The sequence below is a fragment of the Limanda limanda genome, chromosome 9 (genome assembly GCF_963576545.1).
Source record: "Limanda limanda chromosome 9, fLimLim1.1, whole genome shotgun sequence".
Lineage (NCBI taxonomy): Eukaryota > Metazoa > Chordata > Actinopteri > Pleuronectiformes > Pleuronectidae > Limanda > Limanda limanda.
Genome location: NC_083644.1, coordinates 15,912,923 through 15,932,753, shown reverse-complemented (window position 1 = coordinate 15,932,753; position 19,831 = coordinate 15,912,923). Strand labels below are relative to the sequence as shown.

Sequence of the window (19,831 nt, the reverse complement as noted above, 5' to 3'; positions counted from 1 at the left end):
GAAGCCATCCCTATTCTACCCTCTACTTCCCTGGCAAACATTTGCTCTCCAGCTTAGCTCAGCAGCTAGCCAGAAACTTATCCCCACACTCTTGTCTGGTAATGCCAATCAGAGTCTACGCATCCCAGCGCACCAGAGATGGGAGAAGAAAAGGTTGAGAAGGGACACTGGGAGAGAGATGGAGAATGGAAGGATAGAAAGGGAGGGGCAAGGGCAGTTCCCTGAGAGCCACAAGGCAAAGCCAGAGCCTTTGGGGAAGACAAACAAGAAGACAGGACTCTATCCCTATTGATATGCACAAGCAGGGACCATCGGCAAGTCTTCATCTAAAACAAAAGGGAGAATGGGGAGAAAAAGGCGCTGTGTAGTGGAGTCCATATGTGTCTGTGAGTGGACACAGTATGAGTAGAAAGGGGAGTTGGTCAGGCTGTATATGCTGTTACTTCTTTGTTGCATTCTCAAGTCTTCCACTGATGACATAAATACACAACTCTACCTCATGTATGGGTCTTATTCTAGCTTGTATCTAAGATTTTTACACGCACCTCACAAGGTCGCCCAAATGACTTGCACCTGTAGCATCTTTTTCCACCCTTGCATTTCCGAACACATAATAAGCCTGTTCCAGAGCTAAAGAGTAAATATATAAAGAGCATGATCAACATGGGGCAAACAGAGTCCAGATCTATGCAGGTTAAAGTTCTGGGCCTCATTTTCACTGCAGGGGGCCTTGAGATGCCTAAAGACAAGCATGCGTAAGGAAAAGACCACAACATGGAGGCCTGTTTAAGCCCATATTGTCCCTTCTCTATCCCCAATGTCCTCTTACAGCACCCCCACCAAGCCAACAGTCCTTTGCCTCCTTTCTGCGTCCACAGTCCCCCCCTCCCACACTGCAGGGTCCCCTCCCCAGTGTTTGTAATCCCAGCAGAAACACTTAAGGTTCACAGTGGGTGCTCATCAAAACCATCTGCCTGAGAAGAGAGTGGGAGAGAGGATGGAGGGAGGAGAAGAAGCAAAGAGCGAGGGAGGAGAAGTAAAAAAACCAGGGGAGGCAAACTGCCTCCTCTGGTTCAGATGTTGGTTGTACTAATCTGCTCAATTATCACAATTACAAGCCCGGCTAGTAGCCTGATTATTATTATTAGTGTAATCTTCACTTTCACCTACACTGAGTCGGACACCTTTCACTGTTGCATGGGAGTTAGTTAACTCAATATAAAATGTATACACCAAAATTAGCATGTATAAACAGTTTTTTCAAATGAGGGTAAACCCACAACAAAAAGGCAATCGACTCCTTTCCCATTGCCAGCAGAGGAGTTTTTCTGATGCGTAACGTTCTACGTCACCAACATGACGAAAACTGAGGCACTCTCTCACCTTGCTCTCTAGCCAAATTAGTACATTCACCTGGAATTATCACTTCTATATCAGTGCCGATCGGAGCCAATAAAAACCTGTGTCTGCTGCAGAGTAATTTAACTTGGGAGTAAATTCTGGTTTAATCCATTCCCATTCAAATTCCTGACAAAAGCAGGATGTTAATGGGTGTTAGTGGGTATCTTCTTGGCCAGTTAAAAAAAGGGGCTTTAAAGACCATAGGTTAACCGTAAATCTAAAATATGCATAACTTCATTAAGCCCTGATATTTACAATTGCATATACGGTATTAGGTGAAAATGATGACCACTTCATTCACATGCGAGTTAAAATCAAGAGTGGCTATGATCAGTCTTTGGGGAGCTTATTTCCTGTCACCTGTGACAGCAGGCTACCCGCTGTGAATAATAAATGATGCCTGCTCAGGTCTCCCTCGGCCTGGGGGGTGGGGGCTCAACTCACATGAGCACAAACATATACACATTCTTACCTATGGACCTTTTATGGTCTTCATTCTTGAATACATTTGCAGCTGTGATAGCAATAACCACTGGACAGAGAGGTGTACTGGCTTCACACTGGGTCAACTACGAGCAACTATAAATATTTCATACGCTGCCAAATCTACTGTTTAGTTTCAGATGAGGGAAATGAATGGACTCTGTCTCTTTCCATTGCTCCCGCATGCCTAGATCAAACAATGTTCAGTCATTTAAGCTGCCTCCTAGACTGCTGAGACTGCTGAGAGAGAGCGAGAGAAAGACGCAGTGTAGGGGGAATGGGGAGAAAAAGAGGGGGTTGTACCAGACCGCAGCTGTGAGAGTAATTATGTGCTCGGAAATGTGATCATTTGTGATGAATAATGAATCGATGGCTGAGATAGACTAGCAATGTTTGGCAAATGGAATGAAAGCTGTGGTATGGGAAACCAGAACGAGGTTCAATAATATTATGTATGTGAGAGTCTGTGGGTGAGTTACTGAGAGCTTTCATGAGTCTGTGTGTGTGTGTCGTTGAAACTGATTTTCTGATGTCCTGTGTGGTCTGTGTCTGTGTGAGTGCTGGTGTCATACTTCCTGTATGGTTCTGGAACCGGGGAAGTTGAGGCTGTAGTCCCTCTGGGCCTCGCTGTGGCTGATGATCAGCAGAAAGTTCTGGTTTAACGAGTCTTCGAGAGCACTGGATGAGGAGGGAGAAATATAAAATGGTGAGAAACAGGGATGAACGTGATAAAACAAATAAAACAATAGAAAGTGATACAGGAAAAGGGACATGTTAAAGAGGAGAGGCAGAATAACGGCACAACAGAAAGAAAAGAAGGCGGCAAAGAAAAACAAACATTATTACTAAGAGCGACTGAGTCGAGTAAAGGGCAAGCTGAAACTTGTCATCTAGTGGCAGCCTGCTGGCCCACAGGGAGGTGGGTGCCTCCTCAGGGGGCTCGTCGCCAACTTCACTGGTTATGTCTTAACAAGCCTGGCCAGAGCAGCGCTCAGCACAGCAGGCTACCACAGCTTTGACCACCTGCACAGTAAACACAGGGAGGGCCAGCAATATGCCTTACTGAGCTAACAAACAAAGATTTAACTGCAACAAACAATAATGGAATAACACAATTCATCACATAAGCATAGTTTGATGGGGTTGTTGACCTTTACCAGTGACTCCTCAGTAGCTCAGTCAAATTTCTGGTGCTAGATTGTTTGGGGAAACTGTTTTCAGTTGTTCCTGGAGTGTGGACAATGCTGCAATTAATTCAGCTATTTTCATTCTGAAGCAAATTATAGAGATATTACTCTGCATGATAAAACAGCACCTCTTCAGCAGATACATGTATTGAGATCATATATATATATATAACTCAAAGTATGAGCAACATGCAACACTGGTGGGCCGAGAAAGCACACACGCGCAAGCAATGGTCTGAGATGTCAGCCATCTCACAGTGGAGGCCATGTACACTGTTTGCGGTCCTGGGTCCCAAATGGTGGAACGAGCTCCCCAATGACATCAGGACAGCAGAAAGTCCACATATCTTCCGACGCAGACTAATGACACATCTCTTCCGACTACACCATGGTTAAGAAGATGATGTCTAATAACCATCGTCAACTCTTGTTTGGCTTTTTTTTAAGCAAATTGTACTTATTTGATTCTTGCTGTTGTGGGTTTGTACTCTCACAGTTGAATGCACTTATTGTAAGTCGCTTAGAATAAAAGCCTAAAAAAAACTAGAAAAAGACCTGACCTGTCCAGTAGGCCTACACAGTACCATACGCTGTGACAGAGACGCTGTCTGTGAATGATGCAAACGTAGACACTTTGTGTGCTTCACGTAGAGAGGAGGAGGTGGGGGAATCAACTTTTGGAAGCTTCATTTACAATAAGCTGTGAGGTTAAGTAGCGTTTTGAGCAAACGCTGGGTCTGTGAGGCTGAATATCAATGGGAGGCTTAAGGGCCGAAGCAGCCACTTAATCAGGGCTCAGAACCCAAGGAGAGACGGAAGAGTTGAGAGAAAGAGAGGGATGGGGGAATTAATATGTAGCGCACACATTAATTATGCAATCACACCCTTAATCTGTGCAGATCTGGACGAGCTTATGTTAACAGAAGCTCAAATTTACTGTAATGACAGCATATTTACATTGACTAAAACTGCGAAATCAATATGTAAATGTAATGTTTGTTGTAGCTAACTGGGGAAGATTGGAAATGTGTGGAGTGCAGGATGGATGCATATGTAATAGGGCTGAGCAGAAGGATGAGAGAAATGTGTGTGCATGTTTGTGTGAGCGAGAGAAAGAGGGAGAGAGAGAGAGAGAAAATGGAAGGGGTAGGGACACATAAATAAGGATCTAGCTAATATCATGATTATGTTTGGACACAGTCCCGAGCTACTGCTGGCAGGCAGCTCGACTCCTAAATAGACAGGGATAGAGGGTAAACTGAATGGAAGTGTTACTCTGTCCTTCCAAGCAAGGGAACATCTTATCAGTCAGTTCTGGCAGACCGACGGGCCATTTGCTTTGTGTGGGGATATGTATTTGCGAGAGATGTACTTTTAAAAAATTTAAAAAATATCTTATTGCGCTCTATGGTACAAATATAGTAACTCATAACATCAAATGAATTCAGAAAAATCTGCCATACACAGTGAGTAATTTCCCATCTGTCTGATGAGGCCTTCTAGTTGACATATAAACAAAGCACCCCATGTTTCCAGTGTAATATCCCTGTCTGGACTGATGCTGTCAAAGCTGCTGTCTTCCGATAAAAGCAGGCCCCTGAAGCGGTGCAGGGTTGACATGTGTATATCTCAGTGTTTGCCTCTGCCTTCAGAGGTCTCTTTCTCACTCAGCACGCACACACTGTGACATCAAGGTCGGCCTGCGACATCTCTGGAGGTACTTGACATGGCATAAGGGTGCTGGGAGGGAAATGTCATTTAACTTTATGGACGGAGGAAATGGAGCGTTTTGCAGGGGGAGAAGAGCAGGCTAAACAGATTGGTTTCATTCTGAGGTAAGCCTATCGCCTAAGCAGCAAGTCCCCATGGCACAGAGCAGACTCTTATTAAACTAGCACTGCCAGACACAGGGACTCATGTGCACACACAATGCGACGTGCCTGTAAAACACAAATACCCACACACATTCTCGGCAGTCTAACACACACACCCTTGTATTCTTATTGCCATAATGCAAGTTTTAACTGCAGACACACAAACACACACAGGAGAGGAGATTCTAACTTATCGCTTTGGATCGTCTACATACAGACAAGGTCATGAAGCACACACACACCTTACCTCCTCCACATTTTGCATCCACAACAGAGCAGGAGGATGCGAAACCGCTCGGCTCGGTTTCGGTCAGCCATCTCGTCCCAAAGTTAATCAGCATGATAACCATGACATACTTCCCAACAGGGTTGCTTAAGCTAACCAGTTAGCATGCTCCCTGAAGCATCTGTGTGTCTGCTATTGCACAGCTGACACACAGAGGGAGAGAGGTGCAGGGTGGATAGGAGGCCGCGATAAAAAACACAGAAATCCTAATGAATCATTTTTGCAATTTGAAATTTCTTTGGGAGAGTTCAAATTAAAATAACCTTTCATTGGCAAACATGCTTGCCTAGAGCCGAAGCGAAGAATAAACGAGGAAGGGAACCGATTCCATTGAAATATTCATCAGGTCATCATCATTTATGCAGGAGATTAGCTCCTCCTCAACACCCTCTTGTATTCACAAGCAGACATCGACATAGCCACAGAGAAAAAACCTTCTTCAGACTGGGCTTTAACACCGCAGTCCTATAACTGCAAGTCACATCGCTAACTAAATAACTACGTGAGATGGATCGGTGCTCGGAGGAAAATCTCCCCAAGCTCGAAGATTTATTTCTAATCAAACAAGAAAACTAGGAGAAGTTTACTCAGCAGGATCATAATGACAGAGCAGCACTATTTAATCAGTCGGTTTGGTTTAGGTGTGTGTGTGTGTGTGTGTGTGTGCTGCAAGAGCCAAGCTCCACAAAGTAATTGCCAGGGATATTACCATTTATGGCACATTTGCATTTTTACTCAGCAACAATTTGAACCAGATAAACATTGTGAAATTAAAAGTTATTTGGATCATGCTTGTTTCACGATACAGCTACAAACTGGCTATTAAGGTTGAGAAGAAAGGGATCGTTTCATTGGACCCAATTCAAAATTAAAGATGGGAGTTTTGGTAAATTGTTGGACAATAGCAGCAGTAGCCAGAGCTCTTTTACTGAGAAAAATAAAAAAGTATATCCACATTTTCCTTCCATGTTAGATGATAATCTTGGTGTCATAATACAGAATGACAGTCATCTTCCAGTCATTTAACATCTAAAAATGAAAACCCCTATAATCTCTAAAATTGTTAAATAAAACTGAGTTACAATCAATGCATAGTCATGCAGACTGTCTATTGATACTGCCCCTGCTAGGGGTAGTATCAATGTACAAGTTGGACATTTACAAATTCTATGAAACAGAACAAAGTATAAAAAAGTATTTTTGAGAAGAGTATTTTAAAGTTAAAATACTGTAAAATTAAAACTACTTTGGTGACATATAAATTTGACAACTTTTACTATTATGGCTGTAATATTACGCAAGATAATTTGGTTCATCAGTATGTAGAGGTTCCAGATCAGATGATTAACTTCATCATAACGCAGTTGATATGGTGTTGATAATGTGTACTTCCCAACCTGCAAACTTTAGGTTGTGGCCTTTACTGGCGCTGAGCTCTGCCTAGTGCAACAAATTAGCACACACTGCATGTTCATAGCATGTACTGTGGATATACGGTGTGACCACAGTTTATTTTTTCTGCAGGCTAACAGCTTGTCTGGTCCCGCTACAGGGGACTTTTCCCCCCTCATGTTCTGTGATATGTCACCTATCGTCTCCCAGTATGACAGCAGGGTCACCGTGAACACACACACACTCATACACAAATGCATGAGCGTACACACTGGAGCCGACCCACTCTATTCAGCCTCGCCTGAAAATAGCTGACACAAAATAATGAGCTCCTGACACCCAAAATTATATCGATAACACTTGGCAATGGTGCTGCTAAAAAGACAGCGGTTAGCGGGGGAGTGAACACACAAGGACAAGATGAGGAGAGGCAGAGAAGTGAGAGCGAGGGAGGAGGGATGACTGGGGAGATGTGGGCCATTAGCTGCCAACACAATATAACTACCACTTAGCATGACTAGCGGACGAAGCGGCAAACTGCCAAATGACTTATTTTGCAAGTGCGCTAGTGACATGCGAATGCTTGCTTGGCTGCGAATACTAGGAAATATGAGGAGAGCTACAGTGTAATTATTATTGATTACAAACAAACGTGGACCATTGAGACTATAAACAACTCTCACTAAACAAGGCCATGTATCTGATAGCGGTACAACAGAAAATAATCCTTAAAAAAAGACCTGTTACCATCAAACCATCTAATTAATTTTGATAAGAGGCTAATTAATTAAACTTAAGTGATTAATAGCTAAACTGACAATCCTGAAATTATATTCTAAAAAATACTTGAAACAACATTTCACATTGCTGAACAGAAGCAGGTTTTAAAAATGAAAGATTGTTTCTTTTATTTGGGATTTTAATTGACAACTGTCTCTTTAATAATCATGTTGCTGCCAAATAACTACTAAGTAAGACAGTGACAGTCAAGACTTTTTTACAGACATCCCTGATGTCTAAATTTTAAAAGGTTGATCATAATGGTCACACTTTACTTGAACAGTAGGCAGAAGGCTGTAGTTTGCCTCTTATTCTCTAAAGTTTCTCATGAAATATGACTTTTATCACCTCAACTGTTAAATACCCTGCTTGTGATTTAAAATTAAAAATAATAAATAAAATAAAATAATATGATTCAATGTCAGGCTGATCAATTATAAGCAGCATAGGATTCTTGAATGAATCATTCCTTTAATAACTACAGGAGTCGAACAGTACATCCTCCCTCGTCTTCCTCAAAACACACACACACCTCAAACTTGACAATAACAAAGTCTTCTCACAAATATGAAATAGCTCATGCACCGAAGTATGAGCACTCTCATATTTATTTCTACTCTTCCAATTCCCTTATCTTCAAATTAAAAATAAAAAGGTTTGTGGTCAGCCAACAATAAGCCGGTGAAATGAATGGAGGAATATGACTTTCTTTGGATGTTTTCCTGACACAGATGAAAGTACACTCACACATTCAGCTGCCACCTATGATTGTATTACCGCTCTGACTCGACATTGAGCTGCCTGACATTTCACTAGAAAAGGTTGCTAATACTGCCCCGCATTCACCGAGATGAACAGAACAACCTTTGGATGGCAAACACTGGCTTAATAACGCCTTCTCAAAAAACCTCTGCTGTCACTGGGTACTATCAATAATGTGACAGATGGTGGGTTTTAACAGAAAGGCACAAATAATAATGGATATGATGTGCAAAGAAAGAAATAAAGAAGAATAATATGCAAAACAACCTTCAGCAAGCAACAATGCCAGGCTTAATTATACAAAGATGGGAGAGAAAATGATTATTTACACAACACACAGAGATTGAGCCGGCAGACTCCTCTCAAAATGTCACAATGGATGTGAGAAAATGAATGTGCAGCAGCAGGTCAAATGTCTCATAATATATCAATGAAAATGACATTTGCTGGTTGGATTCTCTTGGCAACTTCTGCATAACTGGATATAGATCGCCACCTGGTGTTCACTAGTGCATACTACACTTATGGCCGTGCCAGTAATATTTATTAGTGTAGGTACGTGCAGAAAGGGAAAAGGGTTTACTGTGAGATTACATATAAAAAAAAGGAAGAAAAAAAGCTGCTTTCAGACATGCAATGAACTCTGGATATTCTCTGGGTATTCTCCTGAAACTATCCGGAGGGGCTGTATGTGAGAACGCAAATGTCAGTCACTACACATTTTGTCTGATTGTGTCCATGAGAGATATACAGCAGAATCTTGAAGTTACTGTGAGCAAGTGAATGCGTTGATGATGTTTCTGACATGTGACAGACACAAAACTGGGGGGGGGGAAATAATACAAATATCTCAGGATGAAAAAAAAGGAGCCATACATATAGAAGACACCAGAGAAGATGTCAACTTAAAATAAAAAGAGACACAAGATCCTTTGGTGATACGGTTCGATGCCGGTGTCGATGTGCTGCAAACAAAAAAATGTGACGTCCCCAGCTGAGTTTTTAATTTGAGTCCTGCCTCCTGCATGCTGACCCACCCCTCGCCTGAATGTTTAGGAGATTTTTCATTTGTTGTAAACATGTCTGACCGAAGAATCTCCTGCTGTATGTTCTTCATATATGAAAGGCAAACTCCAGTGACAGTCCGAACCCCATTGTGCGGACATTCTCCAGAGTTTGTGTCTTAAAGAGAGTGCTAGGCTGAGTACCTGTCTTTGCTGGTGCTGGCAGTAGGGGCGATGTCTGGGGTGAGGACATAGAGGCTGTTGTTCTTGGGCAGGTGTAAACTCCTCGTCACCGTCTGTTCACACACAAACACATAAACATCTTCAAAATGGTGAAGTTTAATGGAAATTTTGATAGCTGGGAAGGTAATGATTTGTTAGATAGATCTCTGTTCAAGACATCTGAATGGAAACTATATTCTATTACCCAATGTTACGAGTGCTTCTTACTCTGCATTACTTGAGCAGAATTGGGGAATTTGTTTTCAGGAAGATCAAATTGTTTAACTGGATTGTAGGATAGTAGTTTACAGGCCTGTGAGCAAGACTGCCTCATACACCGAGCAAAGCCAGATAAAATCATGCATCCTGTGTTTGCCATGTTCAGATTCGTCAAAGAATTAGTTCTAAATCTCCGAATAGGAACAAACACTGTAACATGTTAACTGTGCACAGGCAGGGCACATTGTACATTGCAAATGTTAGGATAAATGCAGGTAAAATTTGAAATGTTAAAATAATCACATTTCTTTAGATTAATCAAACTGCAAAAACCACACAGAGAGAGAATATAAACACTTTAAAAAGTTTAGCTAAGATCACCATTGATGTTTTTCTTTTCTTAGTGGTCCACTGCTTTATGTTTGGTGAGGAATATTATTAAGGGCTTTTAACTCACACTATCAGATACTTCTCCACTCTTCCATCCCTTCAGCTGCATTTTGGACACTGGAACCCCAAGCTCTGTCTCGAGGATTTTTTTGATTTCTCCTGTAAAGTTATGCAGAGGAAAATGTCTATTTCAGCTTGACATCTAAGCACAAAAGGTAGTGTATTATGATGAGTGTTACACATAGTTTGTCGGTCTGTGTATGTGTGCATTACTCACCGACTGTGCTGCCTTCCTCCAGTACCAGGTCTACGGTGCGCTGCCGGTACTCCACCTTGAAGTTGAGCATCCGGGGCTGACGCTCTACGATGTGTCGCGAGGAGGAGTTGAAAGGGCAAAAAGCTGAAGCCGAGGACGACGGGGGAGAGGAGGAAGAGGACGAAGAGGAGGGGGGAGGAGCTGCGCCTCCTGCTGCTGCTGCTGCTGCTGCTGCTGCTGCTGCTGCTGCTGCTGTTGATGCTGTTGCAGCATCGGCTGCTTCTGATTGACTAGGAGGTCCGAACATGTTGGCCTGGCTTGACTCGCTGGAAAAGTTACTGTCACAGAAGTAAAAAAAAAGATTTGAAAGATGATAGAACTTTCAGTATTTGTAAAATACCTAAAAAAATCGTCATGTTTCAATGGAGATAATAAAGCAAAGAAAGGACAGAGGAAAGTTAGAAAAAGCAATTGACACATAAAAGATGTTCTCATTAACAAGACAGAAGTCAGAGTCTTTCCCTCTCCAGTAAATAATGTATTTTCTTGTCTTGACCCGGAACAAAATGTGACCTTTGGTCCTTGAAGTTTATGCACCAACTGCATCACAAGAGCTGTGTCCCAGATCCAGGCTTTTTAACAAAGGCTTTATTTTATTTGGCCCACTGCATTAGAGAGGCCACTGTCCTGAGGCGTAGGTCGACTGTCAACAGTTGCTAAACACTCCACACACACACTGGGCCAACAGGGTGGGACATTACCAGAGGAGTCCGATTTTATATCATTTTATGGATATAAGTCCTTTCAGGTAATTATTTGATGGCCACAGGGATTTCTGTTACTGTTCAACAAGGCAAGCTTCTTTGAAATATTCCATTTTCTTCTTACTAAAGATGGCCTTGAAGGCAGAAGGAAATGTACTTTAGACAAGAGCATTGGCCTCCAACTGCCCCGAGCTCAGGTCCAGCATCAGTCTGTTTACTGGGCAACCCCAGCTCACTCCTACCAGTGCCAGCCACTTCAAAAATGTGCTGGCTACTGGTTCCACTGCCAGCTATCCTCCATTCACAGCAATGTTTGCCTCTAAGGAAAGACCAGCAATATTCTCATGGCTCAATGGCCGGGGCCATACTAAAGCACATGCATGCGTACACACGCACACAAGCGTGTACACAAAATAAAGCGGTTTAACAGAACATCTACAGTTTGAGTGAGCTAAGATCAGCTCCCTGCATTCATGAGTGTCAACTAACCGTTGGAGGGGAGAGCTGGGCACAAAGCTTCTTAAAGAATCGGTTTCTATTCAGACACTGTTCAACTCCATACTTGGCAGAAAGCTTCATTGCAGTTGCAGTGTACTTTATCTTGTTCCTCTCCTATACAGCAGCATGGAAACCACAGCAGTTGCAATAACCTCCAACTCAGTACCATATAATTTAGTGTTATTAGCTGGCTATGTATATAGACATGTTTACACAAAAATGTTATTTCATCATGGAAGCGTGTGATTGACAATGTGTTCAAATAATTTCCGACCAATTCAAGTAATGCACAAAGTAAACCCACTGTTAGGAAAGAGTTGAAACAGACACTGAACCTGCAGGCTCACATCTACTGGTCAACACTGACGTGAGGAGTTCAATTTCCAACTTTCAACTGCAAAGACTATCAGGCTTTGGTTTCATGTTTTCTGTGGCCTTTGAATGTTGCTAAGTGTTTCACATGTAAGGTCCCCACTTCCACTCTTCATATTTCTACTTGGTAGTCTCCCATACTTTTGTTACATGATCATTTGACAACCTTAAGAACCAAACTGGGCTGAAAAGTCATAAATAATCTGAATTATCAGAGGCAGCATTGGTTCAGGGTTGTACGGTTAAATTATGCATGTCCTCTGTTTAACTGTAAACATGTGATTACATGGTTCTTACCTTTGTAAGATCCCATTCTCCTGTGGTATCACTCCATTGATGGCTGCCTGTAATACAAATTGAATTATTATACATCACATTTTAATACAATGTACTTTTAGTTGCATTGCATCAATGACCAGCTCTTTGCTACTGAGACTAGCCAACTTTGCTATGTACAGTTCAATTATAAAGAAAAACTATAACAGTATTAATAACCCTTAGCTTCAAAGAGTCACGCAAACAGTATCAAGCATATTTTGTGTATACAAATACATATCTCAATAAACTGTGTATCAACAATTCTGTTGAAACATAATTTTAAAATGTATTTATTGTTTAAGGTTAATGCCAACAACTTATCCATCATGTGCTTGATCAAGACGAGGCATATGTCCTACATTTGCCACATACTGCTTCATATAAAAAAAAAATGGTGCCATATAACATAACACAATTAAAAAACTAGGGCTATGTTGTAGCTCTGACGGGCCTGAGCACACACATTTTGAAGCCTGTTGCGGTGGGTGGAGAGAGAGAGCAATCAATGACCGACCGCACGTCTCCGCGTTGCATGCGTTTTGCGCACTGCGTCAAGGATAAAAGCTTCACTTCATGCGTCCGTCACGCGATGTCGATCCTTAATTGCTAATTAAGGTCCACCCTATTAATTGCACATCACACAGTGAAAACAAAAAAACAAAACTTACTTCCTGTTGCCAGTAGGCGGCGCCATCACTATGATAACATACAGACTAATAGATCTGTTCAAGTAGGTGCTCTGATGTAGCCTGGGCAATTTTAAGTCGATTGGACAATGTTACAACAACTTCATTTTCACACTGATCAGTAGGTGGCACTATGACCCTGCACTAATATTAATATATAGAGCTGTTCAGGTCAGGATTGTGATCATAGGTCAGTAGTTCGGAGTCGGTTGGATAATGCAGAGTGGATTTACAAAGTACCTCCTGTCTCAAGGCGAATCAGTAGGTGGCGCTATGACGCTGAGTAAATATTGACACATGGAGCTGTTCAAGCTTGGACTCTGATCATGAGACAAAGGTTTGATGGTAATAGGACAATGCACAGTGGAGTTATGACAACATTGTCTCCTTTGTCGAAGGATGAACCTTCGCCGCACCTCGATTTTTACATGGTTTGAGGAAATGTCACAATTCTGACGATGGTCCTATGACTTGACTGAGCTCTTTTGAGCTGCATATTGTAAAGCAGACAGGAGCAGTGCATCAAAGGATAAAACATGTCACTTCCTGCCGCCATCCAAGAGACTTTTGTTTGTAATATAAAGACAAAAATGGCCCAACCGATTTTTGTAAATGTCAGCCAATCGTGGTGCCGGGACTGCCCTTTAGGGGGCGCTAGTCAGTTATTTTGCCACGCCCATTCCTTAAAACCATATGAATATCTCGGGACCTGAAGCAGCCGCGGGGAGAACAGGGACCGGGCAAAACGGCTCCTTGTTGCATGCGTTTTGTGCACCGCGGGAAGGATAAACAGGTCACTTCCTGCGTCCGTCATGCACCGCTGGACCACGCTCACTAATCACGCATTACGGTTCACGCCATCAAGCTAGACCCCATAGTGAAAATGTTATCTAAATCGAATTTAGTTTTAAAACGAGGCTTACCTTCTTTTGGCAATAGGTGGTGCTATCTCTATTACTATACTAGAATAATAGCTCCGTTCATGTCAAATAAAAATCTTTTCTCTCTTCAGATCGCATAAATCTTTCACCTTTGCATCTAAGTCTTCATAGGAATCTAACATCACTGACACTGTGACATTAAAGCAAACTGTCATTATTTGCAATGAATCCTTTGAAGTGTTCTTTCATATAAACAGCTCATTTGAGCTTTACATTGTAAAGCAGCCAAGAGCAGTTCATCAAAGTTTAAAACATGTCACTTCCTGTAGCCAGCAGGTGGCGCTGTAATGATGAGTCAATATTGACACATGGATCTGATCAGGGCGGGACTGTGAATGTGTGAATGAGGTTTGAAGCTGAAAGAACAAAGCACAGAGGAGTTACAATAAATCCCTCTTTTTTGGCGAATCATCAAAATGTCACACCACGCCACGCTCACACCGTGTGATGAAATCATATATACCGAGGTAGTTTATATCTCCATCTTGTGGAGATGACACTCACGGAATTTGAAGTTGATCTAATGAAAGCCCAAGGACAAGTTCATCAGATTTATTTGTTTGTCATGATAAGACAAATGTCCTTATAGATTTTTGTACATATCAGACAACCGTAGTGCCGGGGCTGCACTTTAGGGGGCGCTAGTCAGTTATCTTGCTACGCCCAATCCTTAAAACCATATTCATTTCTTCGGGGGGGGCTGTTGTTACACAGATGTATTTTGAGGGAGACTGAAGCATGAACACTGAAGTTAGAACAATTTCGTGTTTAACGGCGAGTTGATGAACTTTGCAACACACCACTAATATAGCGTTTGACGAAAAGTCACAGTAATCTTATGCCATTATCAATGTCTTGAGACACTTAAGACACAGTTTGACATGGTTGTAGTCAGTGATGAGGAGGAATTCTTCCAAGTGTAATTGGGTGCCCCTTTAAGCTCACATCCAGTGTTCATACTCTGTAACCAATGAGATACTGGATTCATATCTTCAACAAGATAATGATAATTGTGATTTTGCAAGAATTGTTCAGAAAAGTTTGAGAAATATTAAGGTAAAAATTAAGTAATGACATGGCCACTATAATCAACGATTTTAGTTGGGACCTCAAAATGTAGCATGCAGTCATTATCTGCAGCCACATGTGTTGACCTGGTGTGTGATGGTGGTTATCAGGACAAAACAGAGTCCAGTGTCCTGGACTGGAGTCTTGTGACTGTAGACTTCATTTATCGATTTTGTTGTTGTGTGTATTAAACTGTGGTTTCATGGTTTCTATCCCATTGCTTCAATTGACTATCAATGTAAAGTATTATATTTACATTTAAAAAAGGAAGATCAGACTTCTTCATAAATAACATTCTCACATATCACAGCAGGGGCGTACACACTAAAATAATGATTGGTTGAATTCTATTTAGCTTCTTCAGTTTCTGGATATTGGTATCATACAGCTAACCTGCTGTGACAGCTTTATGGGGACATTGAATGTCACAAAGAGACTACTGTTTTTATCTGTAACAGTTCTTGTTCTTTTCTTACTAAGAGAAAAGTATAAAACCCTCACTCTAAACATTTATGTAAGAAGTTAAGAGTTGGTTCTTATCCAGATTAAAATACAACAATAATTCACACTAAAGACGACAAATGTGTTCATTGAGACTGCTGATAATAAAAGCTAGAATAGCATAGTGTGTACTGACATGTATTTAGCCATATTGTGGCAAACAAATGACTTACGGACTAGACAGAGGAGTTTATTATACTGCTGAAGTGTTATCAGAGGTTCTTCTTTGTTACTTATGCTTTGCATATTTTTACCTTGTCCACCCCACCTAGAATAATATGCCGCATTAATTAATTGGTAAAGAGCTAAAGTGATAAATGTTACAATCAATGAATGTGTCTATTGTTTTTAGACCCTACCATTCCACTCCCCACCCACACACAGCATACACTCGCACACAGGGCAGCAGATTTGTTTTGTCAATGTTTACAAAAACTACAAGCTACTGCAAAGGAACTGCAAGTCATCAGATTTACAGGTGCGGTGAGTCCAGGCCACACCATCTGCCCTGTCACTGCTTGGACTGCTGCTGATGCTGCTGCTGCTGCTGCTTTGGGCTTCTGCCAGCATCCGTCTAATTATAGACTGACCTCTTACAGTATGCACTTCGCTGAAACGGGCTGCTTGTTTTACAGACTCATCAGGATGTCATACACACTTGGCGGGACTCATACTTTCTCATAGTCTATCAAATTCTACATGAACTTAGTCACTGCAGTAGAAAGATAGTTGTGTGAAGATGCTGCCTGTTTCATTAAACACACCAGTTAATTTTGCCAGTACAAAGAAACACAGTGTATGTTATTGAATGTCCAGTACCCTCTTGAACTTGCACTCTAGCTGGACTAAGCCTGTCTGTTAAAGAGCCAGGTCCAAAGCCTACAGATAACAAACTTACCACTAAATCCCAGTTATTAAGCTCTAGCAGAGTGATTGCCTCGGCGATGTTGTCGATTCCAGTGCATGCCTGTGATAGGAAGACAAGAAATGAAACTTAATTACTACAGAAAGGTGCACTGTATGAGATTTTGATCAGCATGGAAAAGATACATTTCACCACAAAAGAATAAAACCAACAATAACATTTCAACATTTATCACTATGCTACTACCCATAACAGTGATAACCATAATAACTCTTGCGTAACAGTTTCAACTATCGGTTCTCTGCAATATAAAATTATTGCAAAAGCAGGACCAATTCAAATAATAGCGTTAATTACAGCATTCAGTAGATTGAGCTTCTTTGTATTCTTCTTGGAGGGCAAAAAAGGGCAAAGGATCCAAAGCCAATGGCATCATGTCAATTTTTGAACTCGTCCTTTTGTTAGTGTAACTGACACTAAATGAAAACATGTGATCCCAGGTATCAAAACACAAAACCAGCATGAGAATAAATTGAACATTAATTGGGCATTGACAACAGTGTTGAAAACTGTTATCCCACATTCATACACAAAACAAGTTGAAATGTTGCGCAGAGCAGCTGAGCTCCATCTCCTGCTATCCGGATCCCAACTTGTCAGGACAATATTTAGTGGCACCGGTTCCAAAGCAGATTAATGAATTTAGAGAGGATTTATTTCTGCTTTGCTAATATTATCAGATGGACTGTGGGTAGATTTCCAGGGAGAACACAGAGTGGTTGAGTCACTGGTATTTTTAGAGACTTGCTCCTGTTCCACTGGTTTTCCTGAGCTGTAGAGGGCCACAGACAAACAACCAAGAGAATCATTGTGTGTTACAATTTGACAGAATCAACGCTGTTGCTGTCTTTGATCTGTTGCAATCTCTTTTTCGTAAAATAGAGCAGTATCATACTCATGTCGCCTTTGAGCAAAATGTGATTCACAAAACCAGGAGCATTATGTAGATTGTATATCATTCTTTAAGTTGTTATCTTTAAAGTAATGACTTTAACTGCCTACAAAATGGAAACATTAAAATGGTACCCATTTCTTTCAACACAGGTCCATTGATCTGTATTTATTGATCTACCTCTTTATCTGTATGTCTTGCTTATTTGTTTCTTAGTTGTGTCTTCTACTACATGCTGTATGTTTTCAGGTGTTTTATAGGCAGTTTAAGCAAAAAATAACTAACTAGGTGGCTCACCTAACAAATTAAAGGCCATGTAAGGGTACTTTAGTCACTGTGATGGTTTAGGAGAAATCACAGATAGCTTTAATTAAGTTTTGGTTGTGTGCTTTTGATCCACCTCATAGGGCATACCTATAAAAATACCAGTGACTCACTTAACCAGACGTCCACTTCAAGACAAAGTACTTTTCATCCCACAGTATCTGATCTCATGTGTCAACACAATCGCAAAGACACGACACTCACTGCAGATGTAGCGAGCATGACAAGCTAAACCATTACAAAAATTCCAAGTTGTATCCTGACGAATGAGACAATATAGTGCACGCAGCTCACAATATTATAAAGTGTGTAGCATCTCCTTCAGGAATTTAGCCCCAAAATGTTTCCAATGAGTTGTAAATATAGTTCTGAATCTAAATTTGAGCCTCGTGAACTGACAATGCAGGGTGTAATTAAGTGGAGGTTTTAAAGGGCCAGTGTGGAAGATTTAGTTGAAAGGGATCCATTGGCAGAAATTGAATATCAAATAATACTAGTTATGTTTTCACTAGTGTGTTTCATCTAAATTGTACAAATTGTTGTTTTCTTTACCCTAGAATGGGCCCTTTATATTTAGATACCTAATATTTACACTGGGACCTGACCCTCTCTAAGAAGGCCGCCATGTTTGTTTACAGTAGCCCACACTGGACAAGCAAAACACCGTTTGAGTTTTTATGACAACTGAAGGCTACCATGAGTTCTGTTTCATGTTTGGAAGGGGATTGTGAGGTGAGTTGTATTCAGAAGCAACTTCTCCACCAGATTCTACACACTGAAGCTTAAATGTGCTAATTTAACAACAAATGTATTGTGGCCTGTCGTCACGGGAATATATTTCACATCCACACTCAGTCTACGACCCAGAGCAAGAATGCAGGACTTTACTGACATTGTTGGTGTCCTGGCTTTCCCCCCACTATCAAAACACACTTTGGTGCATGCACGTCTGGGTTAAAAACGTGTTATCATGGAGCGACACCGTTTGTGACGGGGATTGAAAAACAACAACAACAACAGGCAAGGTGTAAACAAGTTGACAGCTAACATGAGCGCAGTGGATCCCCTTTACATCACAGTTATCTGAGGAGAGAGCACACGTGGAAACCCAGCTGCACACACATCATGCCTCTGTTTACACCGACAGCTGAGGGCCAGCGTCACCCGGCGAGCGAGCTTTCAGCTAATGACTGCCCTGAGAGTCAGTTAGCAAGCTGTCAGTGAGTTAGCCCGGGGAGCTAGCTCGGCTCGGCTCGGCTGTGTACGGTCAGCTCTCGGGCACAGTTGTTGACACCGTCTCGGGGTTCCGTCCACAGCAGCGGACACATTCACTGACCGCTGAACACGACATGTGGGACACACAAAGGAGACACACCTGAAAGTCGGCCAGAATCATCTCTCTGTCCATGTTGCTCTCGCCGCTCTCGGAGGCCATGGCAATGACTGGCTAAAAGCAATTCTTCTCCCACTGGCTCTCGTCGCTCTCTCGCCTCACAGAGGGACACTGGATACGGATAGAACTCTTTGGCTCAGACGTGTGGACGACTGAGAAGTGGGCGAACCAGAGGGGTTGAACTTTGTCGAGATTTAACAGCTTCAGGCGGACAAGAATGCGTCAAGTAACGCAGCACTGCTCAGTTATCTCGTACCATTATTGTTAGTCCATCGCTTTACGACTGTCGTAAAGCGGCCGCAGCTGTTGAAAAACTGGAGGCGACGAGGACGTGAGACTCAGATAGGACAGTGATGCGGGGAACTACAGGCAATGGTGTGGCAACTCTGGCCTGGGCAAAATAGATGTGAGCTTAAAGGGGCACCCAAATATCCCTAAACAAATATGGGCCCGTTTGGCAAACATGCGGTGCTCTAGTTAAAGTGTAATCTGGAAGTGAACCTAAAGTGGCCCATGTGGTAAATGGTGAATATTGCCCAAACAGCACAAAACTAATTTGGACCATTGGGGGTTGACATGCTACGGAAGAGGATTAGGGCCACTGTGGAAAAAATAAGTGAGTTCTGAGTTTAAACTCAGAATTCTGACTTTAAACTCAGAATTCTGACTTTAATCTCAGAATTCTGACAACATAGGCTACTTTCCCTCGGACTGAAAATGTCGGACCTCAGTGAGTTTTTGCGTGCTCGAAGGGTCCCCGAGGAAGCCATTTCATTCATGGAAGAGCAGAAGGTGAGTGAAGAAGATATGTGTTGGTTTGGTGCTTGGTGTTTGCAAAAACGAAGAAATGGCTGCAGATATGATGTATGTTACAAGCTCGTTAACTCGTTGCA

General features: G+C 41.8%; 1 protein-coding gene across 1 annotated transcript in view; it reads right to left on the bottom strand.

The window, feature by feature from the left end:
- faf1 (Fas (TNFRSF6) associated factor 1) overlaps positions 1–19,206 on the bottom strand; it is a 59,871-nt gene extending 40,665 nt beyond the window's left edge. The window contains exons 1-7 of the mRNA XM_061077877.1: positions 18,921–19,206; positions 16,303–16,371; positions 12,188–12,234; positions 10,278–10,594; positions 10,068–10,159; positions 9,374–9,465; positions 2,457–2,562 (exon numbers count right to left, since the gene is read on the bottom strand). Of these exons, the coding sequence (XP_060933860.1) occupies positions 2,457–2,562; positions 9,374–9,465; positions 10,068–10,159; positions 10,278–10,594; positions 12,188–12,234; positions 16,303–16,371; positions 18,921–18,980 (783 nt within the window). The 5' untranslated portion in view covers positions 18,981–19,206. The remainder of the gene's footprint in view (positions 1–2,456; positions 2,563–9,373; positions 9,466–10,067; positions 10,160–10,277; positions 10,595–12,187; positions 12,235–16,302; positions 16,372–18,920) is intronic.
- Between the last annotated feature and the right edge of the window lie 625 nt (positions 19,207–19,831).